Raw genomic sequence first — 19,362 nt, 5'->3', positions numbered from 1 at the left:
CCTCTGTGCGACAGAAGCAGCCTAATTGTTAGAGTGCCTGACTCTCACGCTGGAGACCGGGTTCAAGACTCGCAGAGAGTGGGGCGAGTAGGACTCGGGTAGAGGGATAACATTGGGTAAGCCGGAAGTCATTTGCACGGGATGCATTCTTTTTATTCCGGTACAATATGCAGGATTTTTGCAGTAAAATATCCAAAAACCACTAGGCCAATGTTATATAATTTGTTTAGTTGATTACTGACAAAATCCCAAATGTTTCCAACTTAAAATTGCGATTTTTAACCAAGGAAATGGGACGTGTGAGCAGGGGTGAGGAGTCGCCAGTCAATTACGTCATATCCACGTTACCCCCGGTTTCCGCCAGGTTTGACCTCGTACTGCAATAGTAACCATGGCAACAGACGTGGACAACTGGGTCGGTTATGCCTGTTATGCGTGCTCAACAGCGTGAGCGTCCCTAGCAGGGTTTTGTTCAAACATTGTGGACCATGGCAAGCAGACTTTGAGACAAAAAGAGGACTAAAATGAAGATCAACATCTTGCGAGATGCCGAGAGCTTCATGTCCACGACTAACTTCAACTTGACAGAGACGCAAGTGTTGCATGTTACTTGAATTAAGTTTTATTCCTCCAATAAACTGACCTTTGCGAGCAATTCAGCACTTGCGTGTAATTCGGCAGAATTAAATGTCCTTATTCCTTTATATCCTGTTAAAAACATCAATGTATTCACTCATCCATAAAAGATCCATCAGCTTGACGTCAAGATCACGTCATTAACGTCATTAACATACGCCTTTGTTATTATAAGAGGTTAGCGACCCCTGGTGGCGAAAAATTCTGCATATTGTAACTTCAACTTAATTCTTCTTCAGTAAACTCTGAATTCTTCTTAATTATTATTGCATTCGTTGAAGTGTGTCAAGCCCAAGTCCATGACAGATCTCTGTTCGAGGGAAGCATCCGCATTATCATCCTGCTGAATATGACCATGATTACCAGTTTACAGATCCCTGCACTTGTTCTCTTGTTCTCTTACTCAGGGCATTTTCATTTTTCAGACTACCTGACAGAGCCCGACACTTTAACCTCTCTCTGCTGATTGCTTTGTCCTCTGTCCCTTATATATCTTTCTTCTCTCTCGCTCCCTCACCTTTTCACTTTCAGTAACCCTCTGTAAAGTGAAGTCCATTTGCCAGCTTTTAGTAATGTGTGTAAGAAATTGGAGGCAAAGTCAACATTAGTTGTCAATTCACCAATGCTTTTATTTACGTGTGTACATGTATTTGTGAGTATGTGGGTGTGTTAATTGAGATGTGTTATGCAGCTCGGGGGTGTTGAACACAGCGCAAAATTGATCAGAAGGCCTTGTCTGAGTTATGTTTGACTGACTCCTGATCGATTGGGCCTGTCATGGAGATTGATCACCAATACTCAGTCACAGCTATTGATCAGCTCGTCGCTCGAGTCGCTGCATGTGTGGAGGAGGAGAGGGAACAGTAAATGCATTTCCTCCACCTCTTTATTGCACTTTCATCTCCGCCACTGCAACCTCAGCTACTCATAATTATCGGTGTCTGCAAATTATAGTGGTTTGAATATTATAACTAGACGATATAATGCTGTCTGATACTGTCAAATTTCAGCTCCAGTATTCACATTTCCAAAATGCAGTAATTACACAATTTAGTCTTGCTAACCTATTTCTCCAGAAGGTTTAAACATTAAGGGTTCAAATCTGCATGCAGACTGTGGTTTTACTGCAGCTTTATCATAATAACTTGAGTAATTACAGTGCATTACTCCTTGATTTGAAAAGTGTCTTTTTGAAATTGGTTTGAATTGATCTAGTCATTTGTCTGATTACACCAACACAATCTCATGGCAATTTGTAACTATTTACATTTTGGTGAATTGGTTGCTAATTCATATACATTCCTCGTTTGATCTGCTTACGCCCCAATGATGGGTGTGTTTAGGGGTGGACCTTCATACTTGCTTCCTTCCTTGAAATCGCCTCCTCAGTTAAGTTTTCCTGTGAGATCAGGTTGGGCAGGTAGGTTTGGAGAAACATTCTTAGTATCAATATTGAAAACCGTTGAAAAGAGCTGCTTCATATTTTTGTAGAAACAGTTATTCTTACTAATCTTTTTTTTTTTTGCATTTATTTGAAATGTTAATATTTTGTTGCTGAATAAAAGTAATTTTTACTGACCACAAGTTTATAATGGGTGTTGACATCTTTGTCAAAAGTGAACGAACGGCATAGCCAGACAAATTTAATTAAAAGTCCATCTTGCCACTGCTAAATTCCTCCTTTAATGATTAAATAATATCCAACGCCACTCTTTAATCCAGTTAAACATGAAAACTGATCCTGAGATTAGATTCTAAATGTATTATCCTGTGAAAAACAAGAGGAAAGGTCATACAAACTCCATTTGTTCTGGTCCAGTGTTCATTTATTCAACTGTGACACCATGAAACGGTCACAACATGATGATGGTCCCTTCAAATGTGCCTAATTGATGAAAATTACTTTAGCTTGACAGCTAATTAGCAACTTATAGATGTCTCATCACTGGCCAAGCTTGCAGTATTTGTAAATATGACATGTGCTGTCAGATCTTGGATGGAATATGATATAATAGCGTGATGAAGAGATGATCTTTTGAATCACTGTTGATGGTTTGATATGAAATCTCATGGTCAGCCACAGCACGTCTTGTATTTTCTGGCTTCTGTAGTGAGTTTACACCTCAGAAATTGAGGTAATTTCTTAAGTAGGTCATAGACTGTGGGTCGGATACCTAGTTTACTCTCTAACTTTCTCAGTTTCTCCCTCTGCACTCCATCTGCCTCAATCTGTTTGGCTCTCTTGCTCTTTCTGTCTCTGGTCTGGAGTCTTTCATTAGCCTTTTTCCGTCGTCTCTCTGTCCACCGTCTCTCCACCCACTTAACTCAGGATAACCCCCCTCCTCATTTTTCTGCCCATGTGTGTTCTCCTCCTCCCTTCTTTCCTTCTCAGACTTCCTCTGCCTCCTTCGCTCTGTCACTTCTTTACAAAAGACTCCCGGTGACAGACCTGGACCGGCCGCCTTGCTCTCACATCCTGTCTCCTCTTCTCCTCCGTGGCCTCTTCTCATCCCTCGCTTGGTTCATTCTCTGGCACACACGTACGTTTGCAGTGAAGAAAGACCAATTAAAATCCATCTTGTCTTCTTGCTGTCTCCCGCCAAACTCTCTCTAGGGCCACTAATTAAAATAGAACCCTTTCTTTACCTCCCTCCATGTGTCTGTCTCTCCTCTCTGTAACCCTTCTCTCTCTGAGCCCCTCACCTCACTTCCTGTCTCACTTCATCTCCGCTGCTCCTTTGCTCTGGTTCTCACCTGTTTTTTCACAGCCTGTAGTTCATCTGCACTTCTTCAGTACCTGTGAATTTGGCTATAAACTTTCCTTTCGTTCTTTCATTCGTTTGTTGCAATAAACATTGTGCCTATGTTTTTAGGATTTGTAGCTTGTACAAGTTGGTGGAATCTCTGCCAAAATGTATAGAATTATGGAGAATAAATTAAGGATTTTTTGTTTATGTAAATCATTTCCTTCCTTCCTTCCTTCCTTCCTTGCTTGCTTGCTTGCTTGCTTGCTTCCTTGCTTCCTTCCTTCCTTACTTCCTTACTTCCTTCCTTCCTTCCTTCCTTCCTCCTTCCTTGGAAGAATGCCGTTTTTGTTGATTGTGGCCGGCCATGAATTTATCTCATGATAGCTATACACCCTCTAATACTCCCCCTTCCTTCCTTCCTTCATTCCTTCCTTCCTTGCTTCCTTGCTTGCTTGCTTGCTTGCTTCCTTCCTTTCTTCCTTCCTTACTTCCTTCCTCCTTCCTTTCTTCCTTCCTTGGAAGAATGCAATTTTTGGTGATTGTGGCCGGCCATGAATTTATCTCATGATAGAAATACACCCTCTAATATTCTTCCTTCCTTCCTTCCTTCCTTTCTTCCTTCCTTCCTCCCTTCCTTCCTTGCTTGCTTGCTTCCTTTCTTCTTTCCTTACTTCCTTCCTCCTTCCTTTCTTCCTTCCTTGGAAGAATGCAATTTTTGGTGATTGTGGCCGGCCATGAATTTATCTCATGATAGAAATACACCCTCTAATATCCTTCCTTCCTTCCTTCCCTTCTTCCTTCCTTCCTTCCTTCCTTCCTTTTCATGTGTCTTGTACACACTTCCTTTTAAAGTCAACAGTGTGTAAACAAATTGGAAAGTGTTTTTTTTTTTTTTTTTTTTTTAACCAAGCCCCTAAGGGGCTCTATGCTAATTCTTCCCCTATTAGTGCAACTTGACTTTTGACTTTGTGTGTGTGAAAGAAGAATGAAACTCTCAGTAATTAGCATGAAGCTGTTATTGAGAGCCATGGTCTGTATCTGGTGCTGTGTGAACATTTTAACCTGCTGAAATCCTCAGGGTTTCTCTTTCCTTTCAGTGTTACTGCAGTATCACTCGAGTAACATAAAACTTGCTTAATTAAGCTTGCCTAGCATGAATCTTTAATTTACAATTCATTTTTTCGCTGCATCCTTCTATCATCAGGTACTAACTAAATTTCTGTCATGTTAAAATATTTGTTTCTCAGCAGTGACTGACTGCTAACTCTTAATAATATCCCACGAAGCGGCCAAGCGAGCGCCTATCCAAGCATGATTCAGTGCAGATCCTGCTGACACATCTGAAATCTGTTCTGTGGACTTGGATGAATGCCATTTTTGGTGATTGTGGCCATGAATTTCTCTCATGATAGAAATACACCATCTAATATTCCCCCTCTCTCTCTCTCTTGCTCTCAGGTTAACAGGAGATGATTACTCTGTCCAGGTCAATCTGAGTGATTATCTGGATATACTGTGTCCCCACTATCCTGCTGAACACCAGTCGAGTGAACCTGTGGAGAGTCTGGCTCTCTACCTGGTGGCTGAGCGCCAGTTCAAGGGCTGCGTGGAGACTAAAGAGGCCATTAAGAGATGGGAGTGTAACCAGCCGTACGCTCCCTATGGCCCTGTCAGATTCTCTGAAAAGATCCAGCGCTTCACACCCTTCTCATTGGGCTTTGAATTCCTGCCTGGACACCATTACTACTATAGCTGTAAGTGAGCTGCAGAATTGGATAGCAAACACAGAAATGTCAATCAGGGTGACAACATAACAGTGAATAGATACATTTACACTAATTACACCTTTAAAATACACCACTACCATTCTAAAATTTGGGGCTGTTAATATTTCTTTTTATGCTTACTTTCTTGTTAAGACTTCTTTTTGAAAGAAGTCTGTGATGATCATCAAGGCAACATTTGTTTGAACAGTTTTTAGGGGAGTAATGGATCGTAGTTGATCCATACAGACCAGGCCCCACGGTTCGGAACGCATTTGATTCGTGGATTAAATTGCAAAGTTTAGCCACCATATTGTGAAAGTTTGCATGTGTGAAGTCCTGGCAATTTAAACATACAAGCCATTTTAAACCATTCAAGCACAGAAAGACACGAAAGACTCAATTCAGCTGGGCTCTCACACACTATTTTCTGTGTGCGTTTCAAAAGACACGTACATGCAAAATTATTTAAAAATACCAGTATTGGCGAAATTCCTTGTAAAACACAGTCTGTTGTGTCTTAAATAACCGTAAGCAATTGAGAAAGAAAGCAGATGAGTATCGTTATATGTGTCATCAGTGTTAATAAAACCACAAAAGACTAATTATATATATATATATATATATATGTATGTGTGTGCGTGCGTGCGTGCGTGCGTGTGTGTGTGTGTGTGTATGTGTGTATGTATATGTATATAGATAAGGATATTTTATACTGTGAAGCCTATGGAGTGTTTTGCCACTGAGTTTTGTGATCTGTTGCACCCCTAATTTGTTTTAAGAGTTCTTTGATAAATAGAAAGTAAGCTAATACAGCATTTATTTTAAATAGTACATATGTTCATAATGTTACAAAAGATTTCTGTCACTTTTGATCAAGTTAATTCATCCTTGCTGCATAAAAGCGTTTATTTCTTTAAAAAAGAAACGTACTGATCCGACAATTTTGAATGGAATCTAAAAAATGTACACCTTTTATGCTACCTGTTGAGAAGGAGTTGGTGTGTTTTTTGTTTATCTGCTTGTGTATCTTTTGTGTGTGTGTTTTATTTTATTTTTTTGTATTTTTATGAATATTTATGAGAACGTAAGTCTTGCTTTTGGCTCCATTCTCATCATTCTCGCCTTTTCTACATGAAGCCCAAAAAGGAACGAAGATGGTCTGTGGCCATAAAATTACATGACAGTTTTCCTGTTTTTTACAGCTTTGGTTTCAGGCTAAAGCTCTTCAATTCCCTCCTCTATTTCTCTCTCTCTCTCTCTGGGTAGGAAATCACACAAGGCATTTTTAATGAGTATGTTGCAAAAAAACCCAGATACTCTAGAAATAAAGTGAAAAATTAATAATCTTTATCTTTAGTTTTTATTTTTATTTTTTAGTGGTCAACAAATTTACAGTAAAAATAATTCTAAAACGCAGTAAAGTTTCCAGACAGATTCCATTAAATTACAGCAAATAACCATTTCACAAAATTACATGCAAAATTAGTAAAAATACAGAATTTACTTTAGTCAAAATTGATTAAATTACTGTATATTATACTGTTATACTGTTGATTATGGCTTATTAAACCGTGGAATATATATATATTATTATATAAATACTATATATATATATATATATATATATATATATATATATATAATGGCTTATTAAACCGTGGAATATATATATATATATATTCCACGGTTTAATAAGCCATTATATATATATATATATATATATATATATATATATATATATATATATAGTATTTATATAATAATGCTGTGTTTCTACAGTAATCAGTACACATACAGTACACATCTTTGACCAATCTCTAATTAAGTACTTAATAATAGCAAATTTACAGTCAGTTTCTGTTGAACTAACTAAAAATCAGTACAGAATCCCTGCACATTTACACTAGTATATAATTTAGTATATAATTAATTTAGAACATATACAATATCCACCTTAAAAGGCAAGTGCTGTATACCTTTATACTCATAATGTATTATTTCAAACATTTACAATTACATTTTATCCAAAGTGACTTACCAATTAAGATAACAATAGAAGCAACAAGTGCAGCGACGTATCCCAGTTAGTCTAGCACCGTACACATGGCACATAACATTTTTTTTTAAACAAAGATTTAGTATTATTGGGGCAAGTATTTATTAAAAAGAAGGGTCTTTAGCAGTTTCCTAAAAATGTGTTTAGTTGTGCCGGTCATTCCACCAGCTGGAAGCAGTCCAGGTTAAGGTCAGTGAAAGTGGTTTTGTGACTCTTTGGGATGATGGCACCACAAGGTGCCGTTTCCTTGCAGAACACAAGCTTCTGGAGGACACCATAGATCTAAAGTAGTGAGTTTAGTTAGGGCTACATTTAAAGACCACTCTTGCTGCACCATCTGGATCAGTTGAAGAGGTTTGACTGATGCTGGAAGAGCTGCCGAGAACATTACAATAGTCGAGTCTAGATAGAACAAGAGCTTAGAGCAGGAGTTGTGTACTGTAGCTCCGATAGGAAGGGCCTTATCCTCCTAATGATGTACAGTATAAGGCAAATCACAGCACGTATGGTTTGGCTGAAACCATTAACAGTTCTGTCTTGGCAAGGTTGAGTTGAAGCTGAAGGTCATTCATCCAGCAATAATTTTCCATCAGCTAGGCTGAGATGCAAGCAACCGTCAGATCATCTGGCTGGAATGAAAAGTAGAGATATGTGTCATTAAGATAGTAGTGATAGGAAAAGCCATATTTCCAAATGACAGATCCTAGTTAAAATAAAAATAAAAACTATAGATGGGTGGAATCTAACACAATCATGGTCTGTAGCAAAACCAAACCTTGTGCATACTTTTAGTGCAATCACATGGAATCAGAACACTCGGTCATTACAGGTTTTTTTTTTTTTAAAGTTAATTCTTCCCATGCCTTATTTGCCACGATCTGCTTTCCACATGACCTGAAATCACAAAAAATGTCAGAATAATAACGTTCCATTGGGACAATGCAAAACCTCAACTGTCTTTGGTCTGGAAACTGAGCATATCATAACAAAGATCAGTAGCACCTCATTACAGTACACGAGATCCAGTGGGATCAGGGGAGCAGATAGGTAGGATTAGGGGTGGGCTCAGGGATCATCAGGAGGCGGAGATGGGTAGGTTTAGGTATATGTAAGGTGGGAGGAGTTGGATCTGGATTTGGACTTTGATATGCATAACAAGTCTACTAAGCTTGTTTTAGGTCTTTAGAGATGTGGGATGTGTTTTAAAAACAGTTTTTTTTAAACAGATGGAACATTAGTAGAAGTATGCTGGGGTGATTTGCCCTCCAGCTCTTGACGCCAGTTGTGATGACTGAACATTTTAAGAATGCTAACATTAGCTTGGAAAGTGTCAACTAATACTAACACAAATGTAAATATCGGTGATTAGATGTTGGAATGATGTCCACTGTGACGAGCCAGACTCACTGAAAAAGGGCGTGTTATTTCCGAACGGACTGACTGACACCCGGACTATAATTCATTTGTTCAGCGCTCCTGTTCACGGCTGCTCCTGGGGAATACGATTATAGTTTTGAACCACTGTGATCACACTTCACGAGAGTAGACTGAATTCAAATCTCCCGCTTGCCCTGACAACAGATCCAAACTTGACAGATCTGACCAGCTTAACCATCGTTGTTGGTGGGACTAAGCAACGGAAAAGTAATGGCGGATAATTTGAATCTGCGCCATTGCGCGCGCGCGAGCGGCGGCCGGCAGAGAAATATCTCTGAGTGTTGTTCTTTGCTCAGTTTTTAACAAAAAGATAACGTTCAAATCACTTAAAACAGACGTGATGGCTGATTCGAACGAGTGATGTTAGATGGCGACATCCATCTTTGTAATATAGGCTACAAAATCTGCTTCAAAATCCCAGCGCTGTCGTCACTATGTGAAGCCCGCCCCAACGTTTCTGATTGATGCCGCGATTTTGATGGATTGGAAATAGGCTTGAATGAGCTCTTTGCCAGACTAACTTTTGCCAGACTAACTAGAGCAAATCTAAATTTGCCGGAAGTTTTCTGGGTTTTATTTTACTAGGTTTTTTTCTACACTTCTTCACCAGCATTAGTCACACAAAAAAATTCCAATATTGTGACATGACATTTTTCATTAGCCTATCACCAATTGCAAACTGCAACGGTTCACCTTTCCGGTGAGAATAAAATAAAATATTAAATAAATTAGTAAATAAAGTGAAAAGTGAAACCAGTTAGCTAAATTAATGTAAGTAAATTAATAAAAGAGGTGCTGGTGGCTTGGAAGACATGAGTAATACAGTTTATCCTTATTGCAACACGAACTGGAGGCAAGCAACAGTAATTTATAGCGAGTTTGATAGCTACAGAGCGTATTGATATCCCAACCCAATCTCACGGGAATTCGTACGAATTTTACGAGGTGGCCAATTCGTAACAATTCGTACGAGTGAGGTCGTACATATTTTACGAATTAGCCAATTCGTATGAATTCGTACGAATGACCTACCCCTGACCCCGCCCCTAAACATAACCGTCACGTGGGTTTAGACAAATCGTACAAATTCGTACGAGTGAGGTCGTATGAATTTGTACGAATTAGCCACTTTTGAATCACTCGTACGAATTCGTACGAATTGGTCGTGAGATAGCGTAGGATATCCCTCTTTTCAATTTCTTTCTTGCTGCAATAAAGATGAAATGGTTTAACTTCTGTTTTCGCACAGGTGCAGTGAAGGAAAAAACACTGAGTTTAGGGCAATTGTTTTGTAGCTCTGGACCAACTGTGCGATACCCTCACAAGGGGCGAAAAAATTTCTGACATAGACGGGCCGCGCCGAGGTCCAGCCACTTCCCAGCCAGCTCACATCACTTCAATGTCTCTACTGGACGTGTGAATGCAACCACAAAACTGGTTGCAAGTCACCAAGTCTGCTCTGGTGGCTAGTTCCTATAACTCAGTTCCTTTAACTACCCAGTGTGAAAGCCCCTCAAGTGAACTAAGAACACGAAAGCGTGGCATGATGCAGTCTTATAAGTTGAAGGAAAGGGGAGAGAGTAGAAGAAAAGGAAAGAGTCTCCTTGAAAGAAAGAGTCGGACAACAAAGGGCTTAAAAGAGGGTGGGAAAAAGAGGAAGAGACGGAAAGGGGGGGAAAGTATCTTAACATAAATTACAGCATTGCTGACCAGGACAATGGAGCATTGTTCGAGCATGAGAGCGTATACACAGCACAGAGCCTTTGTGTCAAACTTCACAAACCCACCCCTACCCTGATACTGTGTGAGTTTGTGTGTGTTTGTCTATTGTTCACTTCAAAGAAAGCATAACAATGTGTCTGTCTTTTTAATTGTAAAAGCTCGATCCTGTAGCTGAAAACAAGGGATCAGTGTGTCCGATCTGAATTCAAGTTGTAGTTTGAGTTGGTGTGTGCAAGAGCATTTGTGGGTGAAACAGAAGAGATAACTAACTACTAAAGAGTCGTGCTTTTAAAACATGGGACTTTAATACAAGAAGTACCTTTAACACTGACCCTCTCATTGGCTGGTTTCCTTTTAGATTGATAACATGGCTCAGGTTTTGCACAAAGTTGTGAAGTGTATAGCTTGAGTGTGACTGTCATTAAATCAATGGGTTGACGTGGGCCAATTGGCTAAAAGAGTCTGCTTCTATCTTTCTGTATTTATTGTAACTTTTAACAAATAATCTTTTGTTTAAATTATAATAAAAATATTGTAACACTTTGGTTTAGGGCCAATTCTCCCTATTAGTGCTCATTAGCATAAATATTAATAGGATATTGGCTGTTAATTAGTACTTATAAAGCACATATTAATGCCTTATTCTGTATGACCATTTTCTACATCCCTTAATCCTTCCCAATACCTAAACTTAACAACTACCCTAATAACTAATAAGCAGTAATTAGGAGTTTGAGCCAAAAATCATAGTTAATATTTAGTTAATTGTGAGAATTGAACCATAATATACAGTTTAAAAAATGTTGTCTGGCAAATCAATGGCATATGGTGCAACCAATATGCAGAAAGAAAACCAGGAACCTTATGATTGTTGAAGCACATGTTTAGTACAAATTCTGAAATAGCATGCCTTTCCAAAAACTTGATATTTATGAATTAATAATAATATTTTTGAGGTCTAAGGAAAGACCTTTTTTTTTTTCTTGGCGATTACGCACATATTAGAATAATTAAATGTATACTTCTCTTGAAAATTATATAAAGGATTTTCAAAACCATACGAAGAGTACATTTTCTAAAAAAACTTTTTCTTTTGTTTATCATGGACACTCCTATTTCATTGTCCATTGACCTCATAGCAAATACTAAGACATTTTTTTTTTCCAATTAAAAAATAATTAATTTTAATGCTGTTAATATAATTTTAAATTAAATTTGCTTAAATAAAAAAAAAGAGTAGCCATTTCACTTATGGTCTCAGACTTTTGCTTTGAAATCCAGAGTTCTGATGCCATGATCCCATAAGGTATGGGACAAATGCATGTGGGGTTCAGAAAATCTACACACACACACACACACATACACACACACTACACACTCACACACATACAGCCCCGCTGGAGTCTCATTATTGTCGATGTGAAATTACTGCGCATGCTAAATGGATGTATGCTGTTGTTGGACGTTCAGTTTAAAAGCCTTTCTACGAGATGAAAATGGCCGCTGATGTGGTGTGTTACTGAAATGGCTGTTATGGATTTATGGTTATGATTAAATGTGGAGCCAGAGACGCTCTTTAAAACGGCAGACCCACTCAAGCCTGAATTTAAGCGTCTACCTCAGACTTGCTGCTCAGATTCTGGGAAGAGATTCATAGCTTTATAGCCGTTATAACATGGCCTGATGCTAATGAGGTATGCATGGCATTATAGTACACACACTGTGTTTCAGAGTGTTCGTGTGTGTGTGTGTGTGTGTGTGTGTGTGTGTGTGTGTACACGTTCATGTACATAATGTGTGTACAAGTTAGACTAACCCTTCTTCATTTACATAGCATGCTAAAACACCAGAACATGCTCTAGCTGTTAGAGTCATTATTTTAAAGCTGCAGTGCATTATATTTATTTCCTTTTTGGTAAAAAATGGTTATGTTTTTGCCAAATACATTAAGATGATATGCTCTCATGAGATAAAAGCTCACCATTGGCCTTATAAAAGCTGTTTTATTTGACATGAATATGGCTGTCTTGTGGTAGCTGACATGTTGAAATCAAACATTTCGGTTTGTGCATATTATCATTGCCACATTTAATGCATTAGAAATATTTACCAATATGTTTTTGCAAGATATGTTTTTTGCAAGATATGTATTTACAAGATATGTAATATTTACCAATATGTTATTACAAGATATGTTATTTTCTTTATTTTGTTACAAATTAGACAATATATAATATTATACAATACTTTTACAAAACAATAGTCTATTATTTAAAAAGGGCTGTTCATTACTATGTTTTCAGTAAAAAACATTGTTGGTTTGACTTAAAAAAATGAACCTGGCTGCCTTAAAATTTTGAGTTCATTGAAATGGAAAAATTGTGTTAGTACAATAAAGGAGATTGATTTAATCATCAGAAACTCAAAATATTGTGTAATCTGAACCACATAAATTATTAAAGTTGATTTGACAAAAGAAAAAATTGTTGTGATTACAAATCATGAAAATATTTTTTTACAGTGTAGTTTTTGTAGAGCTGTCGGTGATATCGGAGGAAACTGGGATGAAATATTGCCGCCCTAATTGGAATCCTGAATATTTTTTTTCAGTTCATACTGCTGTTTGAAAAAAGATAATAAGATATTATCTTAAATATAGTATAAAATTGTGTTACGACTAAAATTGGGTCTCTTATGATCTGTCAGACAGGTTCAGCTCAACTTGATGAAAAAAATGACATCAAAATTCAAATATAAAACTCTGAGGGATTTTTTTTTTTTTTTTTTTTGCTGAATGGCGCACGCTGCATTTTGAACTACTTTTTCAAAAAGCTTCTTTGACTGAAGTTGAAGTTCTTTAAATGAGTAGCTTGACAAGTTACAGTTTTGTGATTGGCCATGAATTAACATTATATGCTACCGTAGAAACCGACGTCCTTAAAAAACGACTCGGAGAACCTTTAACTTGTAGTCAAGAACAAAGCAAATGTGCAGCGTGATGTAAAATACACACACATTATCAACAACACCCAGAATGTTTCACAATCAGATCAGCAACTCTCTCCTTTCTCCTGCGGTTTAATGCAACAGTGTCGTGGAATTTTGCTCAAAACGAATATATGCAGTCATGCTTGGATCACACTTATGAGATGAGCTGAAAGCAAATATGACCTCCAGGTGTGTAAATAATGTTGTAACGGTGTAATCATGTAAGTTTATGAAGTGTGAATGTTTGCACCGAGCCCATCTGACTGCATCAGAGTGTCCATCATTTGTGGAACGGCTCACATTCGGTCCTGCCGAGCTCAGCATTAACAAGCCCGTTACAGCTCCTGCTTGCGCTAATGGATTAGCCATTCCATCGGAGTCAAGCAGTCTTTTTATGGCCCAGGGTTATGTGTGTATTTGTGTTTTGTGCGAGCAGTCTAAAGCATCGATTTGGTGGCAACAAATTTAGATTTCTCTTTCCCAGTGTCAAAGACATCAGTCTCCTGTTTTACTCTGTCTCTCTTTCCTTCCAGCACTATCCTCAGACGATGGACCCCCCCTCCCCTGTATGAAACTACGAATCACTGTGTGCTGTCCACCAAGTAAGTACAGTCCTCTCTTCACCCCCTAGTTGTTTTTTTTTGTCCACACGTTTTTTTTCCTTGGGAAAGAAAGCATGTCACCCCCCCACACACACCCTCTCACGCAATGAGACATGCCCCTCTCTCTGCACGCAACCGCTCCTTCTCCCTGCCTATACCTTCTGCAGATTTGTCTCTTCTGCTAATGCATTCTTCCTTTCCCTGGCTCATCATTCGAATTTTTTTCCCGTCATTTTATTTTTCATTTTATTACATGTTCTTTCTCAGCCACAATGCTTTAAGTGCAGAATAAAATAGTAAAATTATTGTTAAAGAATGTGTAGTAATTTTCTTGCTGTAAACTGCAGTCGCCTTCTGTTGTTGGGAAATAACACTGTTATTTTACAATGACAAATTTATATATATATATATATATATATATATATATATATATATATATATATATGTGTGTGTGTATGTATGTATGTATGTTACGTTTATACATAAATAGGAATATATATATATATATACATACATACATATGTATGTATGTATGTATGTATGTATGTATATATTCATATTTATGTATAAACGTAAAAATGTGTCATTTTTACATTTAACTGTTTCTCTTGTGGCTCAGAAAGAAATAATAAAATGACGGGGGAAAAATTGGAATGATCAGCCAGGGAAAGGAAGAATGAAACAAAGAAGAGACAAATCTGCAGAAGATGAAAAACAATAATAACATATTTAAATGATTATAAACATTTATAACAAAACAACACGTTTTTAAACGTTTAAATTTGAATATTTTGTAGATAATAATAGATAATGTGACTTTTTGTAAATTCTTGAATTTTACGTATATATTTATACACACACAACAAAGACCGTTTATAATTAACATTAATTGAATTTTGTTGCAGTATAGTTTATATCACGTTTCAAAGCATTTTTTGAATATTTATTATTTAAATTAATATAATTTAAATTAAAATATGTATGTTAAATATGTAAACAGTGTGTTTGTGTGTATATATAAATTATAATGTTTAAATATATTTTTAAATACAATATTTTTTTGTATATTGTAATCAAACGACAACAAAATCTATTTACAATTTAATTATAAAATTCATAATAAATTGCATTGACATTTCATTAAACGGTCTAATATAATAGTGCTGTCAAAACGATTAATCGCGGTGTGTCTGTGCATATATACTGTACATATACTGTATACATATATACGTGTATGGATATACATGGATGTGTATATATAATTATATAAATATGACTACTAAATAATTTATATAAATATAATAATACACATGTGATGTGTGTGTGTGTGTGTGTGTGTGTGTGTATATATATATATATATATATATATATATATATATATATATATAACATTATGTTTGGAAGCTTATTTGCGTGTCACTGTGTGTGTGTGCATGTCCTGTGCGTTGAGCAAGGCTGGCTCTCAGACCCCTGCAGTTATGTTGACCTTCCGCTCGGCTTGGCTGATGCTGGATCAGCAGGGAATGCCGCCCAGTAAGAGTGGGAATGGCAGTCCAGTCCGTAAGCTGTCCGACCCAATTCCACCTCCTGCTTCACACACATGCACATACACGCGCACACACACTCAGAAGCTGTCTAACCCAATATCCAAGTCCTGCCCCGGCCCCAAACCTGGCTTCTGGCCTCTCACAGTTTCTCCAACTTTTCATGGAACAATTTGTCCACTTCTGCTGTGAAAAAAAAAAAAAAACGTTTTATGTTTCTTACAGGTTAGTTAGTTTGACTGGAGATCCATGGCATTGTATTTACATTTGTCAGTTGCTCAGTTAAGTGGGTACCATTGCATTTTATTCCACAAAAAGAGTAAATCAAACAGAAACTGTGTTGTGAAATCAAATTCTTGGAGTCTTTAAGGAGATGCTTTGCTGAATTCTGAGAGTTGTATAACCTTCAATGAGAAATATCTAGTTTGCAGTTGGGGCAGAAAATGCTTGTGCAATTGATTTGCAATATTTGTATGAGAAATATGTGTAGCAGAGAATGATCTGAGGTGCATGAGTTTATTTCAGGAGCAAATATTTGATAAGACATAATGGAGTTTTTTTTGTTGATTTGAGGCGGCAAAATATTTGACTAAAAAAGGACATTTACTTTATCCATGGAAGACGTGAATGCGTGGAATGACAACTTCTCTCTTTCTCGTCTTTGCACATTTTCCTCTTCTCACGCTCCCGCTTCAGATGCTCCATCTCTTTTATCCCTCTCTCTTTCCCTTCCTCTCTATCTATTTCCCTCTTTTTCTGTTCTCTAACCGAAACTAATCCAGACTAAACTGTAGCATCCCTTCTCCCTCCCTCCTTTTTTCTTTCTCCTCCTAGTGTGTAGCCTTTCTTGGAGTGGCACTAATCTTCCCCACTCTGTTTCTTTTAGTCTTTTCCTCCCGTCCCTCATTTTTATGATCTGTCGTTACCAGAGCAAAACTAATCAGGGTCTTATCCACTACACATTCATTGAGTTTCGTCTCTCTCTTCAAACCCTGTCCATTTCTGGAATTCTGCTCATCTTCTATTCCATCTGTCCCTTGCATCATGTTCCTGAATAGTTATAGACGCATCTATTTAAAATATATTCGACAATTCTTTAATAACTTTTGTTTAATAACTGTGATTGATTGGCAAATTAACATAAGTATTCATTCTACTTGTCAGTGGATAGTGCACATTTTCAGTTTTCAGGGATTTTGAGTATATAGGGATATGTGATATATCGGATAATAAAATATAATTTAATAATATTTTTAAAAATATCTATAATTTTTTCAGCGAGTTTAATTGAGTTGCTCTTATTACTAAGCAGTATTCTTTCTTTTTTTTCCTAAAGCATTTCATACTGTCGTCTTGTATTCACAAACTACTTGTTTGAGTTTTATTTAGTTCGATTTTTTTCAACAATGTATAAATTGAGGAAACAAAATGATCTGCATCGGCCATTTTGTCTCAAAATAAGTGTTTTAAATTCAGAATTTTGTGTATTTTATTTGCCTTTTTTGTCAACCCTTATTCCTGGCATCAGCTAACATATATTTAAAGGGATACTCCACTTTTTTTGGAAATAGGCTCATTTTACAACTCCCCTAGAGTTAAACAGTTGGGTTTTACCGTTTTCGAATCCATTCAGTCGATTTTCTGATATTTAGAAGAATATCAGTAACCAGGTAGTTTCTGGTCTCATTGACTTCCATAGTACATTTTTTTTCCTACTATGGAAGTCAATGAGACCAGAAACTGTGTGGTTACCGATATTCTTCTAAATATCAGAAAATCGTCTGAATGGATTCGAAAACGGTAAAACTCAACTGTTTAACTCTGAGGGAGTTGTAAAATGAGCCTATTTCCAAAAAAGTGGAGTATCCCTTTAAGCTTACTATTCTATAAGCCATGTCTGGTTTAGCGACATTCTTCAAAATATCTTCTTTTGTGTTCAGCAGAGGAAAGAAAGGTTTGCAACAACTTGAGGGCGAGTAAATGATGACAGATTTTCATTTTGAAGTGAACTACTCCTCTAACCATTCAAATGAATATCTGCGCTTATTATCCTCATTTGCTTTCAGATATCTCCGCGTTCTCCACCACTTTTTCACTTTCAGCCCTGCATGCCTTCTTGCACACCTTTACAGCATTTTCCCCTGCACTGTTTTCCTCTGATCAATTGAATGTAAAGACGAATGAAAGGAGAAGTGTTTGACGGGACTTTGCACCAGGGCATGTTTTGCACAGCTGGTGTTTGTTCCTCCTGGTAGTGCCACGGACCGACTTCGGTTCCTTCCTGTGGCAGGTCTTTTATCTGACAGTCCTTGTTCGACAGAGGGTCCTGTCAGACCCAGGAGCGTTAGCCTCAGAACCAGAGCCGTGAAAACAACACCACAGCAGCTAAACCTGTCACGCGGCACCAGTAGCAAGGTGTGTTTAAAGTTTCATTAAGTAGAGCTCGTTTCGCTAGGTCATTTGAGCCTTAATGAGACCATGGCTCATGGGGAGACAGAACAAGCTAAGAACTACCAGAATAGTAATACCAGAGAGAGGCGTGTCACGACTACAGATGCAGCGTAATGTCTTTTGGAAGGTTGGTTAACTTTGTAAAATAAGCTTGCAATGTATTGACCTGTATGTAGATTATTAAAATAGACAAAAACTGAATGCATCACTCATTATTGACCATGACTGATTCTGCTGTTCACAGTGTGTTACAGTGAAATGTTTCCCCCAGAACAGCAGCTGTGCGGTTTCATGCTCGAAGGATCCCAAGTAGCTGCCACTGTGGCGCAGTTAAATCCATCCCCCTCACTCGAATATCAAAACTCATAAAATATAGCTTATGATGTTTAAACCTGGATTTTGGTAGAAAGACACTGCACTGAAATCATAAAAGTGCAACCAAAACAAACTCGCCAATATTCTGTCTTCTTTGGAGCGGCGTCTTGTGGAAAACAGCTCCTGGATGCCCTCGTCTTTCATCCTGTTCACTTTTCTCCGCTCCTTGCTCTTACTCAGGGCAACTTGTCAAAACATTAATTCTGCTGTTGTTTTTTCCCCCTCCTCTCCCCCATTCACGACTTACTCGGTCCTTCTGTCCCCCGCTGTGAAAAACCATTTCAGTCAGTTCTACTTTCTCTCTAATTGATCCCTGTCTTTTTCGACTCTTTTTATCTCGCTCATACCCGCTGTGAGCACACCATTTCCTTTTCCAATTTCTGTCCGTTTCTCAATCTTTTTAATTGTTTTAAAAAGCCGAAACTCTGTCCGTTTTGCACTGCCCACCTCAGCGGATACCTCGTCCTCCCCCTTTTATTCACCTCTCTCGCCTTGTTAGTTTTGTCATTCAACAGAGCGTTTTTCCAAGGAGCTAACAGGAAAAAAAAAATAATAATGCGGTGCCTTTACACAAGTGTAGTTTTTCCCTGCAGTGAACGTTTTTTCGGGAAATATAAACACGAAAACGGTTACATTTTCGGAACATCAGCCATATTTTTCCGTTTTGCCAGAACATGTTAAATTGAAGAAATGAACGAAGCAGGGAAGCCTTCTTTTTCTTCCTTTGCTCCCTCTCGTCTGTTTCCCATCTCTCACATCCTTTTCCTGGTCGTTCTCTGCATCGTGTCATGGCATCCATGTTTTATGCAGGGAAAGCGTAACTGCAGCCATTTTGTGTTTGAAAACAAAAAACTGCCATTTTGTTGCAGCAAACATTTTATTTATTTTCAGTAAGAGAGAAGAATACATAGTTTGAAATTTGTGTCACTATAATTCTTTTCTTCTTTTCTTCTCTTTTTAGTTTAAATGTTAGGTTCCTCTTCTATTTAAAATGACAAGCATTTATACGCTATTATATGTACACTTATATCCCTTATA

The 19,362-nt window shown here is 37.6% G+C and overlaps 1 protein-coding gene across 1 annotated transcript in view; it reads left to right on the top strand.

Annotated features, from left to right (window-relative positions):
• Positions 1-19,362, top strand: part of efna4 (ephrin A4) — a 52,780-nt gene that overhangs the window by 28,512 nt on the left and 4,906 nt on the right. The window contains exons 2-3 of the mRNA XM_039679686.2: positions 4,842-5,137; positions 13,886-13,954. Of these exons, the coding sequence (XP_039535620.2) occupies positions 4,842-5,137; positions 13,886-13,954 (365 nt within the window). The remainder of the gene's footprint in view (positions 1-4,841; positions 5,138-13,885; positions 13,955-19,362) is intronic.

This window comes from Pimephales promelas, chromosome 12 (genome assembly GCF_988280905.1).
Source record: "Pimephales promelas chromosome 12, fPimPro1.hap1.1, whole genome shotgun sequence".
NCBI classification, from domain to species: Eukaryota; Metazoa; Chordata; class Actinopteri; order Cypriniformes; family Leuciscidae; genus Pimephales; species Pimephales promelas.
Note: the sequence above shows the minus strand (reverse complement) of the source record. Positions and strands in the feature narration are given on the sequence as shown.